The sequence below is a fragment of the Gopherus flavomarginatus genome, chromosome 2 (genome assembly GCF_025201925.1).
Source record: "Gopherus flavomarginatus isolate rGopFla2 chromosome 2, rGopFla2.mat.asm, whole genome shotgun sequence".
NCBI classification, from domain to species: domain Eukaryota; kingdom Metazoa; phylum Chordata; order Testudines; family Testudinidae; genus Gopherus; species Gopherus flavomarginatus.
This window is the reverse complement of record NC_066618.1, coordinates 116,717,654-116,730,951: the sequence shown is the minus strand read 5'-3', so window position 1 is coordinate 116,730,951 and position 13,298 is coordinate 116,717,654. Positions and strand designations below refer to the sequence as shown.

The 13,298-nt window shown below is 41.7% G+C and overlaps 1 protein-coding gene across 6 annotated transcripts in view; it reads left to right on the top strand.

Annotated features, from left to right (window-relative positions):
* The window catches only part of PLEKHG4B (pleckstrin homology and RhoGEF domain containing G4B), a 222,456-nt gene that overhangs the window by 80,918 nt on the left and 128,240 nt on the right, over positions 1-13,298 (top strand). For 4 of the 6 annotated variants that reach the window (XR_007772354.1, XM_050938129.1, XM_050938125.1 and 1 more), the window contains exon 1: positions 3,331-3,584. Coding sequence is in view for 5 of the 6 variants with exons in the window: in XM_050938129.1 (XP_050794086.1) it covers positions 3,528-3,584 (57 nt within the window). In the remaining variant the exon portion in view is untranslated. Of the gene's footprint in view, positions 1-3,330; positions 3,585-13,298 lie in introns of those variants that run through there. The other 2 variants (XM_050938126.1, XM_050938127.1) reach the window with 1 other exon arrangement.

Here is a 13,298-nt window from a genome sequence, read left to right as displayed (position 1 = left end):
TTGGTATGTCTCGTTATTATTTTCCCCTGGGAAAGCGCACTTCACGCTCCTGGCATTGGCCTCTCTAATCAGGGCCCAAATGCACGCCGGTTGGGGTCCCAACACTGCCGATTTAGCAACTAACACCTACGAGGCCTGAAAGGCTTCCTTTGCCCAGGACTTTAACCTCTCTAACTGCTGGATATGTGCCCAGATCCCTCACCATGCTGCAGGGTTACCCTGAAGGGCGGTTCCCCAAAATTGGTCCGATCATTGCCAATGGTGGTTTGCTTCAGGTGCAAATCAGTCCCGCTACTCACATAATATTTCCAGGTTAGCCCTCGGCTTGCCCACATTATTTGCTAATTGTAGCCAGGAAGCCCCCTATAGCCTCTCAGACGAGTCTTGGCAACCTATATGTAACGTCACCCATATCCCCCAGCCCATCAGGTTACGCTCTGTTCCCTCTGGTCTCCTCTGCTATCAGCAGCCTGCAACCAATAATCACACATGGTTCGCTGGTAACAGCACTTGTCAGTATTACATAACCTCATCCGCTAACATATCCATCCCGGTTTATAATGCCACCGGACAGGACTCCGAAGAGGGGTTTATATATTGGTCCGCCAGCGCTTCTAACCGAATCAATAGGGGATATAATGGCTTGGTGGGCAATGGCCAGTCCTTTTATATTTGTGGTAAATTTGCTTATAAGTGGCTGCCCCATCACTGGCATGGAAGCTGCTATCTAGGATGTCTTGCCCCTCCCCTCCGCGTCCTTGCTCAGGCTCCCTCAGGTCGCCCCAGGTATTACTGGTCCCTGGAAGCTACCATTGAGCCCATCAGTGGGGGAGACAGGTTTGGAATGATATTCCTCCCTTCGTATGGGGTGGGCCGTTTAGCCCAGCTATATTGCAGACTCTCAGTATTTCTAACTCAGTTCGTCAATGAAACCCTGGCCATCGAAAAGAGCCTCAACTCTGAGCTTTACCAACTTCGGCTCCTGGCTCTGCAAAATCGACAGGCCTTGGACTATGTCGTGGCCTCCAAAGGTGGGGTCTGCACCATTATCGGGGCTGATTGTTGTACCTATGTCCCAGAAAATTCGGCGGACATTAATAAGCACATCCTATCTGCCAAACAAGCCTTTAATCAATGGAAGGCTCAGGAACAGGCTTCCTCCCCTCTCGATTTCCTCTTCAGTTGGCTGCCCGACCTTGGTGGGGTGGGCACTGGGCTGGTTCGCCTTCTGTTTATAGGGACAGCACTTTGTTTATTTACCCTCTTGCTCTTTGCCTGTTGTAAAGCTGTCATTAGTAAGGTTTGCTCTCCAACCTCTTCCGCACCCATGCTGTTGGCTGGTCCCCCACAGTATCCCCCAGACCCAGATTTAATCCAAGTACTGTCACAATATTATGAGAAAACTCAAGCTGGAGCCTTTTGAGTATTCTCAAAGGAGGGAGTTGTTGGGGGCGCACTTGGCGTATACTAGGTAACTCGGGAGGGTGGAAGGCCACGAGTGCCGATGAAGCCCTCTCACTCTGGGCCATAGCAAACCCCCTCCCCCTTCTCCAGCCATGTTTGACCTCTGGTTACCCTTATGGGAGGGGCTACTCCTACTCTCAAGACTGTAAGCCGCAGAACTAGAGAAAACCAGTTAGAACCGGATGGTAGCTAGGCAGACTTGGTCCTGGGCCGTCACAGCTTATACTGTAACAAGTAACAGTTTTTGGTTTGGGTATAAAAGTAAGCAGGCTGTTTGCCTCGGCGCGCATGATCTGAGCCCTGCGTGGCTCCTTGTTGCCTATTTGAGATCTCAAATAAAAGTTGGTTTGTTTCTCCACCCTGGTGTGTCCTTTTGGCGCGGCGCACACCGGGCAACGAACCCAAACTGGTGCCACCTCGGGCACTGAGTGCCGGCAACAATCTGATTTCTGATGATGATGATGTATTCCAGAGGCAACCCTGCCCAGAAATGATTTATACAAAGCAATCCAACGCTTTTCCCTGGTGTTTGCGCAGGTGCATTATCAAGGCAAGTTAATAGAAACTGTTTAATCATATAGGGCTGTATTGTGCCTGTTAGGCACCTTCCTATGCTGGGGCAGGTGCAGAATGGCATGCCCCAAGTGGAGATCCAGGAGGAAATCTGCTTCCTGCTGGAGGAGCAAATGTGCTGCTATGCCCTTCAATGAGTGCAGCCTGCTTTCCCCTGCATGCCTGGTCTTTGCATTGGGGATGGGATCATGGTCCCACCTCTTCCTTACCCTCTTTTGGGGTGTTCTGGGCACCAGGGAGCAGTCTCTGCACTGGACTGAAATCGTGGCCAGATATTTATTGTGCTGGGACTCAACAGGGAATGCTTTGTTCCCCAACCACACAGAATAGCTGAGCATTATCTGCCCCAAAGGTATTCCTAGGAGGTAGCTATCGTGTGGTATAAATAGGGAGTAATTCTTATTTTATATACAAACTCATGTCATATTGTTTTCAATTGTTTGGATGAGTAGTGCTTTTTTAAAAAGTGGCAAGCTGCATATCTAGACCCTAAAAAAGTTCACAAGAGCTATAAAATGGTAACAGAAGGCACTAGCATCTACATTTACTTGTATAAAGTACCTGCTGATTATAGAGAATGAAACCCTGACTCTAGAGATGTTTGTAGCTATTCCTAAAAGTCAGTATGTGCTTTTAAAATTACACTGCATGCTTTACATGATATTCTGATACACCCCACTAATAAAACCTTTGAGCACTGCAGCAAGTATTTAATCCTCAAAGCGCCTTTTCTAAAGTTTATTTGCTCTGATAAGTGAACAGCCCTGCCTAATTTAGGTGTGCATCTGTGTTTTTCATCATCAGCAACAGTTGCCTAAAGCCACTGTAATCTGAAGAGAATGTGAATGAAAAATACTCATACCTTGATTTCTATTAGCTGCCTGAGGTCCTCAGATTCAAGATAATAGAATTGCCTCTAATCCTAGGCTCTTATTACAGAAAGTCTAGTTCTTAAGTTTCTGAATCAGACAACTTCCAAATTAGTTGCTAGGTATTTTTTCAGGCTTACCAGTGTTTTGGGTTGGGTGTCGGAGAAGCTTCCTTTTCTGATGGGAGAAGGTTTGCAATTTCAGCTTGAAGCAGAGTTTTGTTTTTAATATGAAAAGGGAAACATGATGATCCTTTGGATTCCTGCAGGGCACTTAAGTGAGAGCAGCTATTGTTTCATGTTTTTGGAGGGAGGCACTCTGTTTTGCACTGATGGAGGAAGTTACATCAGCATGCATAATAAAGCAGTGGGAGAGCAACTTGTACTGTTTGGAAGTGGACATTCTCTGTTCTCACGGTCTGACAAGTGACAGTGAAGAATGCTTCCTGAGAACATTTACTGTGTGTAAAATCACATGCAAAAGAGGAGAAGGAAGGCTAGAAAAAATGTCAAGTGAAATTATTAGAATGACATGGACTTTGGTACAGTTTGCATTGTCTTGACAAAGTGGATTTTATGGAATCATTTTTTACATTGAATTCAGAACAGAGGAAGTGTCAACATGAATCACCGAGCTACAGCTCCGAAGACAAGAGGTGATAATTATCTGAGCATAAAGGTACGTTGAACACAGAAGAAGTTAGAATAGTAATAATGTGTATGATCATAAAAAGTATGTTACAATAAAATGTTATGTTTATTGACATCAATTACAGTTTTCTAATTATTTTGGAAAAGTAATCCAGAAGTTGTATATTTTAAAAGTTAAGTTTTCCATTCCCATTGGAATCAGGTAAATGTAGGCAAACCTGTCTAAATCTTTTTGAATATATATGACAAAGAAATATATATTTGGATAAAGAGTAAATCAGTGCCTTTAGGTTAGCTACATGGGAGAAAGCAATATATGTGAAAATAAGACGGTTTTAACTCTCTCTTATCTGCTAACTCAGGCAGTGGTGATAAATTGTGCTTTAGCTCAGAACTGTGTAAAATGAACTCAACAAATTGCTTCTCACTGTGGGAGAAATGGAATTTATTGCCTTAAGAATATAGGCAGTGGCTTATATGTAGGAATGTCTGTTGGCTTAAAGAATGGGCATGGCTTAGTAAAACAAAACAATCTTTTCAGTGTCAGATAGAAGAGACAGAGGCTGCTTTGTGTTTTTATGTGAATTGTTAAAATGTGTTGACTTGTCTTTGATCCAGCTTTTACTGAGAAAGTTAAATTGAGAGTGTTCCATTGGCAGGTCTGCTACTACTCAGCAATACTTCAAATCACACATGATAGTTCGATGTAGTTAATTCAGAATAAAAGTGCATTAAAACGTTTGCAATTATAGAGAGGGGAAACTGCATGATTTTAAAGCTTGTAAATCAGATGTGTTAATCAAGATAATATCTGAAGTAATCATTTAGAAACAATGATAATGTTCTTAGGATACAAGCATTTTTTATCTTCTAAAAGGGAAATTTAAAATATCTATCAGTTCATTTGGGTCTTGTGAGCATATTGTAGTGCAGATACATGCATTGCAATATTTGTCTCATGAGGATGCTTTGTAATAAGTTCTATTAATACATAATTTGCCTAGTGTTAGCTGATTACGATTATATCAAAGCACAATTACCACAATAAATGTTCATTGTTTATAACTTACTGTGTGATGTTGTATTACTGCTTAGGCTGTAAAGCTGAAACCAAATTAACATTCACAGTCAACATTTATTGGAAGGAACCCACTAAGTTAGTAACTTCTTTCACCCAACTAACCCAATGTGTATTTTTCTTGCTATATAACGCTATATGGAAAAATTCACTGGTTTCTGAATTGTAAGCTTTTTTTATACCATTCTAGCCAAATGTTCAATACATTAGGATTTTAAAGCATACGTGGAATGTTTCCAAAGGGTCACAACAAAGTTCAGCAGCTTTGACCTCTGTCAGGTACCCAACGGGAGAGATAACATTTAGTCAGCTTGACATGTCAATCTATTGTTGTCTTCCAAAGTAAGAAATGCATTCAGACTAGCACTTTATAGTCCAATGGTTTTAGTCTTTGTGCGCCTAGTTAAAAATTTGGTTTAGCACTTTCTGTATGTGACACAACAGTTTAATATTAATTTTGTTTGAAGTATCTACTGAATACTTTATTTCTTGTTCAGCTTGAAGGATGACAAAGACAAAGACAAAAATCATAAACAGCTCATTTGACTTTGGGCTTGAATCAACAGGTGGGCACAACTTTGTTCCTATTGCCCAATGAGCTACAGTCCTTTAGATACCATTGTGTAGTGAGTGGATGTTTGCAAGTATGACTAAGATTTTGATATGAAATGGAGTTCAATTTTTGTTGCTTCTGCACCGAGTAAAAGTAACCTTTGTTCTCCCTTAACAGTAAGATTAGGTAGGTCAAACAAAGGAGAGTAGATTTAAATCTAATTTTATCTTTTTAAAATAATTATATTTTGGTTTCTTGAAACTGATACTGCTAGCAATACTGTACCTTGAATAGATACTTTCAGATATTTAATTTACTTGTGCATATAATATGGTAAAATGATGAAGCAAACATCCAAAATGTATATTTAAAAAAAAATTAAAATTCTTTAAAATGTAGGCTTTATCTTTAGCCATTTTTTTAAATGTGCCAAAATGTATTTTAATGTTTTTATTATTTTTTTTAAGAGCAAAGCAGAAATCAAACTTTGTATTTCTTTTTTGGCTTAAGGAACCTTTCCTTTGGCAAGTATGATCTCAAGATTAAACTGCTTCGTCTGTTTTAAAGGCTTGCAAATTATTTTATTGCCAGCAAAAATTATAGCATCATAATTGATTCTTTGGTATAAATTTGGACTATAAGGCTCTGTCTACACTACCCACCTTTTAGCGACACACCTGTGCCGCTAAAAGGGGCAGAAGGTAGCTGCTGTTTGTCAGCAAGACAGAGCTGTCCCACTGGCAAAAAAACTTCCACCCCCAATGAGCGGCAGCAGCTTTGTAGGAGAACGCTCCCACCGACAAAGCGCTATTCACACTAGCACTTTCATCAGTAAAACTTTTGTCGTTCAGGGTGTGTTTTTTAACACCCCGAACGACAAAAGTTTTACTGATGAAAAGACCTCTGAGGAAGACACAGTGTATTAAGGAGCACCTGGGAATGTATTGTCTGAGCAGCCTGTGTTCTACTATTTTGGCAAAACATTCTGGTTTCTTTTACAACAGTGTAAATATGAAGTAACTGTTTTGACTTAAATGGAATTACTGCAGATTTATTTGCAGTGTAAATGAGAGCAGCATGTGGCCCTTTGAAAGGCTTCAGTGTTCGTTTCCCTGCACTGTACTGGATCACCTGGCCCATGTAAAGGGTGTAGACACGTGGTTCTTGACTTATTACACATTGTGGGACTCATATGCAGCTCACAATGTGTTACCTGGACTGCAGGTCCTGGGTGGCAGGGCACCGGCGGCCCAGAGCCTGCCCTCAGACCTTGTGGGGCTGGCCAGCTGCCTCGGACCCCTGCCGCATGGCTGTCCTGGGCTCCTGACTCCGCAGAGCCGGCCCGGAGCCCCCGACCCCATACTCCTGGCATGCGGGGCAAGCTGGCAGGCTGGCAACTCTCCTGCTGACACAGCACGCTACACACGAGCACTTATGCTGGCAAAATGTGTGTCACTCTGGAGTGTTTTTTTTTTTTTTCAGACCCCTGAGTAACAAGTGTTTTGCCAACATAAGTGCTAATATAGACATGGCATCAAATTCTGCCCTCACCCTTCCCTGTCTCTTTGTGGAGGCTAACCGCACTTTGGCCCCAGGCTCAAGCAGTCCTTTTTGTTCAGGGAAGGGAAAGATTATAATTGCAAGCAGCTCCAGCAAGAAGAGATGAAAGCTCCTTGCACTATCCCTTATGCTCCCATTGCCTGCCTAGACAGGACCGGCCACAATCTAGCCATTTAGATTTTACACCACAGCTAGTAAATAGAGTCCACAGACCACCCAAATGAATGCCTTTCACACACTTACATACTGTAGGGTAATATTTAAATTAGATAGGACCTAATGACCCAATCACTGTCCTCTCTGGGCCTCAGTTTCTATCTGTAAAATGGGTTTAACAAAACTTAATCTGGGTATTGTAATATTAATCAGTTAATATTTGTGCTGCGCTTTGAGACTCAGTGGGAAACAGTTGTAGAAGTGCTGTGTTATATTGCTGAAGTTTCAATGACTTCAACTTCAAACAGTTGAGATAAATAATATCCCCAGTATTTTCAGGATTCTCACTTTGATTGCATAAAAAAGTTCTTGATAGACTATAAATATATTTTTAAAATTAATGTATGTTAATGAGGCAAGGTCGGTGAGAGAAGTTGGCCCAATAAAAGATATTCTCTTATCCACCTTGTCGCTCCAAGAGGAGATAATTGCCATGGCCAGAGACCATCTGACTTTTTAAACCTTTATTTTGTCTCCAGACTGAACAACATTAAATGTTAAAACCATTGATTAGAAGGACTGGCTTTGCAAAGGAGTTGTCATTTAGCACAGCTGATCACCTTAAGGTGCAAGAAATAAAATTGTCTTTTAAGACCTCTAAGCTTTTCTAACACTTGGCATTAGATAGCTGGAAATAAAATTACTCAAGTATGTTGCACTGAAAGTGGTATATAGTATTTTCGGTAACAGAGCAGGCAAAAAGTGTAGAAACTGAATAACAATTCACATTTTGTGTGTATTTCCATATACCACTATTCTTTTTCCTTCATGCCCACTACAGGGCCCAACACTTGGAATCTTCCTCTTGCCAAGATTCCTATTAACCTAATTCTGTTGAAAGAGCACAAGAGGAAAGAGGAGAGTGGCTTTGTGTTTTCTCCTAAACTGACAGAGGTCCCAAGCAGGGAAATCTTGAAGAGCTTGAAGCCAGTGCAGAGGCCCAGGACATGAATACAGATGCCTGTGTTGTTCTCTAGGTCTCATGGCAACGTGGGGTGCTCCTGTTGATTCTCTGACCATACCTGGGCCAAAACACCACATGATAGCACATTGATGGCCTGTGCAAAGGACAACGTTGACACTGTCGGTCTTCTCATATGCTGGGCAATCTCTATGATTTACAATGTGGTGATGTTTCAGGAAGTGGCTCTCCACAGGCCATGCTCACTCCCAGTTCTGCCACAGTTCTCCTTCTCGCAAAACAAGGAGCCCAAAATACAGAAAAATATGTCTTCCATAGAATTGGCAGGAGTGGGAGATGATGGTATGTTTGCACCTTCTTGGCAGTCTCAATGGGTTTGGGTCATTTGGGCCAGAATGGACCATTTTGATGTTTTCACATGGATAAAGATGAAGTAACAATAACTATTACTGTCTGATGGCGGCCTGTTGGCCTCTGTAGCATGAAATGATGATAGTATCAGTCTGTCTCCTGGTGGAGACATATCCACACTGCAAAATTTGCCCCACCTCAGCAGTCTGAAATAGTTTTGTGTGCCACACAGAAATTAGGACATCCAGTGCTTTGCACTCAAAATGTTGGATATGGTTGAAACCAGTTTGAAAATTTGGCCCTAGTTAATTGCATATTGTGGATTGCACCTTTGAAAGTTGATCCAGTTTTCTTCATTGAATATGAATTTTAATCTGCCAGGTGATTATTTTACAGAAAAAATTAAATCCAGCAGGTCATTTTCTATGAGAGACCCTCAGCTTTGAAGATCACTTGTTCCTTGGTCCAAAATAAACGGTATTAATTGATCTTCAAGGCATGCTTCGAGACCTGTCTTTTTACCTAGGTTTTTGGGCCTGATAATGCTGCTCATTGTGGGTTAAGAGGGGTATTGTTGGAGGCCTGATTGATGTGCATATTTTCAGGTTTGTATTTTGTTAATGTATTTTTTAAATTATGTCTGTCTCTTTTTATATACATCTATAAAAATAAGTAAGATGAAAAATTGATTTAAGTGAATCATGTCATGCAAATAATACTAAGAATAGATGGGTGAGGAGGGAAGCTCTTGGACTGCTTGTTCAGAATTAGTAAGATCCCTATTCAGAGATTAAAAAACACCTCTGTTTTGTCAGGTCATAGGATTCAGTCTGCAGCCAGAACACAGTAAACCCTAACAGACACCAAGTGATGAGAACAATGAAAAATGTTGGAACGACTGAGGAAAATCAAGAGTGATTTTAACCTTAATTCTAGCCCCCTCAAAAAAAAGAGTAAGAGACGTATCAATCTGTCTCTCATCCTCTGAATTTAAGAACCATGCAGCCTCTTGCTGTAGGTGCTGTTATTATAGTAACTCTCTGACGAGCACAACTTTTCTCAATGTCATGAAGAGTATTCAGAGTTAATAAATTTGTAAAATATCTAGACAATCAAGCTATTGGGAGTCCATTCAAATGATTTTAATATTGAATTTCTCTGTAAGATGAAGAATCAAGCACTTGCTGAGAGTCGTTAACTAAGAATCAGCATTTTAGGTCTGAATGAGATAATAGTGGTAAAATAATATTTAAATGTAATTCTTGCAGTCTTATTTAAGCTTGTATTGTTCATTCCACAGACTGAAGTAATGTCCAACATGTCCAGGTGTTTCCTTTAAAAGCAAAACCTGGCCAAAATATTTTTTTCTTGGTACTTTATGGTCGTTCGACCTTTTCTTCTATTGAAGAGACAACACAGCCACAACAATCTGTATAGTTGGGACCGCGTCTGCTTTGCCTATTTGTTTTGTGTGTTGAAGTCAGCCTCCTCCATTTAATTAGTGGCATAAATAAGAGTTTTAGTTATGGGCAAACTTCAGATATTTTATTTTGGACAAACCCCAAAGAACTGACTGCTCATCTGAACCTTTTGAAGTCTCCTCCCTGCCAAACCCGATCCTCATTCATATGCTTCCTTCAGTTCCTGCCACCTTATCTAGATTCCTGAAGCTAGTAACCCTAATATTTATCACCCTAATATTCACACACCTTTGTGTTTGCCTGATGGAAGTGCATTGTGAGGGCACAGGTTGAGCAGAGTCTGCTCACCCAGCTGCTATCATAAAATCCTGCGCGTTCTAGGGCTTCATAGGTCGGGGAGTGTTCTACACACTCTTCATTCTGTAGATTCTGAGATGAGATACAGAGCTGGCAAAACTTGGCTCCCACCTTTCTTCTGTCCCGCTATGCTTCCCTTCCTCGCCCTGCTTCATTCCTAGCTCTCCTACTTCCTTAGCCCTTCCTCGCCCAGCTCCACTCTCTGCTGCCTGCTGTTGCAACTTTAGTACTCATATTTTTTGCCCCAGCCGGAGCAGCAGCTGTGAGCCACCTCTGCTCTGCTGTTTCCTGGAGGAAATAGGACCCAGCAGTGAGGGACACATTGGGCATGTAAACTAAAGGAGGAGGGAGAGGCAGGGGTCGGGTCAGGGTGAGCTGTTTCCAAGAATCCTGACTGGCCCCTCCGCACAACAGCCACAGACTATCCCTGTTCCTTATCACAGTATATCTCAGAGCTGTAAGATCATAGAGCCTTGATGCAGGAAGCAGTGCACTAAGGATCAAATTGCCTGGCCCAGCCCCAGCGGAACTGAAGGAGCACTCTGGCTGGCTGGACAAGATAGCCTTCTGAAAATCAAGGCATTGCACTTTGCCTGGGTGGTCCACCAGTGACCTACCTTGAATGTGGGAAAACAATTTTTCCTGGGTCTGTAAATTGGACCCACCCAATGTACTTTAAGCTCTTAAAAATAGGCAACTGTAATTCAAGAGAGATGAGATTCCTATCAACTGTGTGTCTGCCTCCCCTTAAAAAAACACTGTTTCAGGATGTGGCTGAAACAGTCAATCTTATTTAATTAAAAAAATATTTTTGTTTGACTCCCTGAGAGAATTGCACATACATTGATTCAGAAGATTTATTAGTAAGTTAAGGACAATTCAGCAAAATTGCCCCTTGGACGCTGGAGGCAAGGGCTGTACTTTGCTTTGCAGAGAGAGAAAAAAATCTTCCTTTCTGGTGTATAATCCATTAGAATTGAGATTACAAAGATTAAACAAGTCCCTCAGTAAGTCTGAAATTGGGTTTTTTCTAAAAGTAATACTAAAACTCATAATAGTTTGAGAGTTATGCAGAAATGTACATAGTCCTTTCTGCCAGCCCTCGCCAAGTCCAACTGCAAGGAGATTCAAATTGCAAATACAGTGTCTCATCTGCTAATGCTCTACCTAAAGATCTATTTCTTGCTCTCTTTCTCACACACACAGGGATAGGGGAAAAGGTGACCCCTGTTCTTGCGAGAGTGAGTTAGTCACATATACTTCTGATGCAAGGTTTTTAGACACAGTTGGGAAGGGCAGCTCCATAGAATTTGAGCAAAGTCTAATGTAGAAGGAAGTAATTTCTTCAGGTTGTTCAGCAAACTACGTGAAAGAAGATTGTATTGTTCGGTCTCCCAGCATTTTGCATGAGGAAAAATTTCTACAATCATCCAATTATTGTTTAAAATATATTTTAGTTTAAGTTTAGTTTGGCTGATTTTATGTTTTTATGGTAATGAAGATATCCCAGTCCCATTCTAAAGTCAGGATTTCCTCTACTGTTGGAAAAATCTAATTTGGGACGGTAGCTTTGGTCAATGCTGCTGTTTGTCCCTAGTAAAGTTTACAGTTTGTCTCTAGTTTTTGAATGTTTGTAAGAAGGGGCTTATGAAAAACTGGCATAACAGCTTTTGCACAGTTCAAAACACATTGCTGGGTGAGATGGATATATTTTTGGCTTGCATCCTCCATATGCAATTAATCTTATTTGTCATGCAGTTTGAGGGACTTTCAGATAGAATCCTAATAGCCCATGGGGATTTGGTGTAGTGTTTTTAAGTCTTTCCTGACCTCCTTTGGTGCTTGTGGATGCAGTTTTATTGCATCTTCTATTAGAGTTCTCAAGTTCTCTTGAGAAAGTTTTACAAAATTACAGAGACCCTTTGCTAGCCAGTGCAGGTGGGAGCCATTTGTAGGCAATGGGGAGGAGTGGAAAGCAATAGAATCATAGACTTTAAGGTCAGAACGGACCATTATGATCATCTAGTCTGACCTCCTGCACAGTGCAGGCCACTGAATCTCGCCCACCCGCTCCTGTATCAAACCTGTATCTCAGCCATTGAAATCCTCATAGTCCATTACAGCCTTCTCTCCAAATCCTGTTTGTTGCAGAAGTGTCTCTGGTGGGCCTGGGCTCTTCAACTGTTATGTGTAGCCTGGGAAGGAACTGCTGTCTGTGGTCTGCTCATCTCAAGTCTGACCAGATTGAACATTGGAAAGTTGTACTAGCAGATGGATGTAAACACCACTGAGAAGTTTGTCTGCAGCCTGGCTACTGTACTGTGGGGGAACCGTGGCATACTGAGGAATGGAGGAATTCAAGATGCTGTTTGGAAGCACTGAGTTCTCTGCACATAAACGCCTGCTATCTGTATCTGTCATGAGATCTTTACCCATCCACTGGTATCGGGGCTCCTAGTTTCAGGAAGGAGAAAGTAAACTCTCCCCAAGCCTCAGTGAAACAGATGGATAGGAAGGAAAAATCTGAGAGTGGGAATTTGTGAAGTTTCCAGCCCTCTTCATGGGATAACTCAGGCTGATGCAGCGTGAGGCCCAATAAGTGAAATGATCAGTTAACAGAGCTAACGTAACAAAGAAACAAATGGAGAACTATGGGTATGTCTGCACTGTCCCTGGGAGTGAGCCTCCCAGCAGGGTAGACAGACTGAGCTAGTGCGCTAAAAATAGCAGTATGGAGGTTGTAGCTTGGGCTGCAGCTCTGACTTTCAAACCTCCCTGACTCCCTGTATTTGAGAGCCAGTGCGCCAAGCCCAAGCTACAATGTCCACACACATATTTTTAGCACACTAGCTCAAGTCCTACTAGTGTGAGGCTGTCAACCCAAACCAGGAGGCTCACTCCCAGCTGCGGTGTAGACATATCCTAAAAGGTTATTAGGAAAGGAGAAATAATATGCAAAAATACAAGGTAACCAGCTCTGAAGAAAAGGCTGAACTTAACAGCCCCAAGCGCAAAAGAAAAAGTTCATGACTTGCTTTCCTGAGACTCAAAATGTTTAGATACGACCCTTTTGTGACGCATTTGCCTGTGTATCCTTTTTCTCCAGCTGCTGACTTTTCAAAGCTGATAGCGAAACATACATTGTTGAGCAAGACCTGACCTCGAGCTGACTAAGATCTTTCCAGTTCTGATTTTATTGTTTTTATGATATAAGGAAAGCTTAAAATTCTGGGGCTTTCACTCATTCTCTGACAGCTAAGTTTGCCTTTTTTGTCATTTGAACT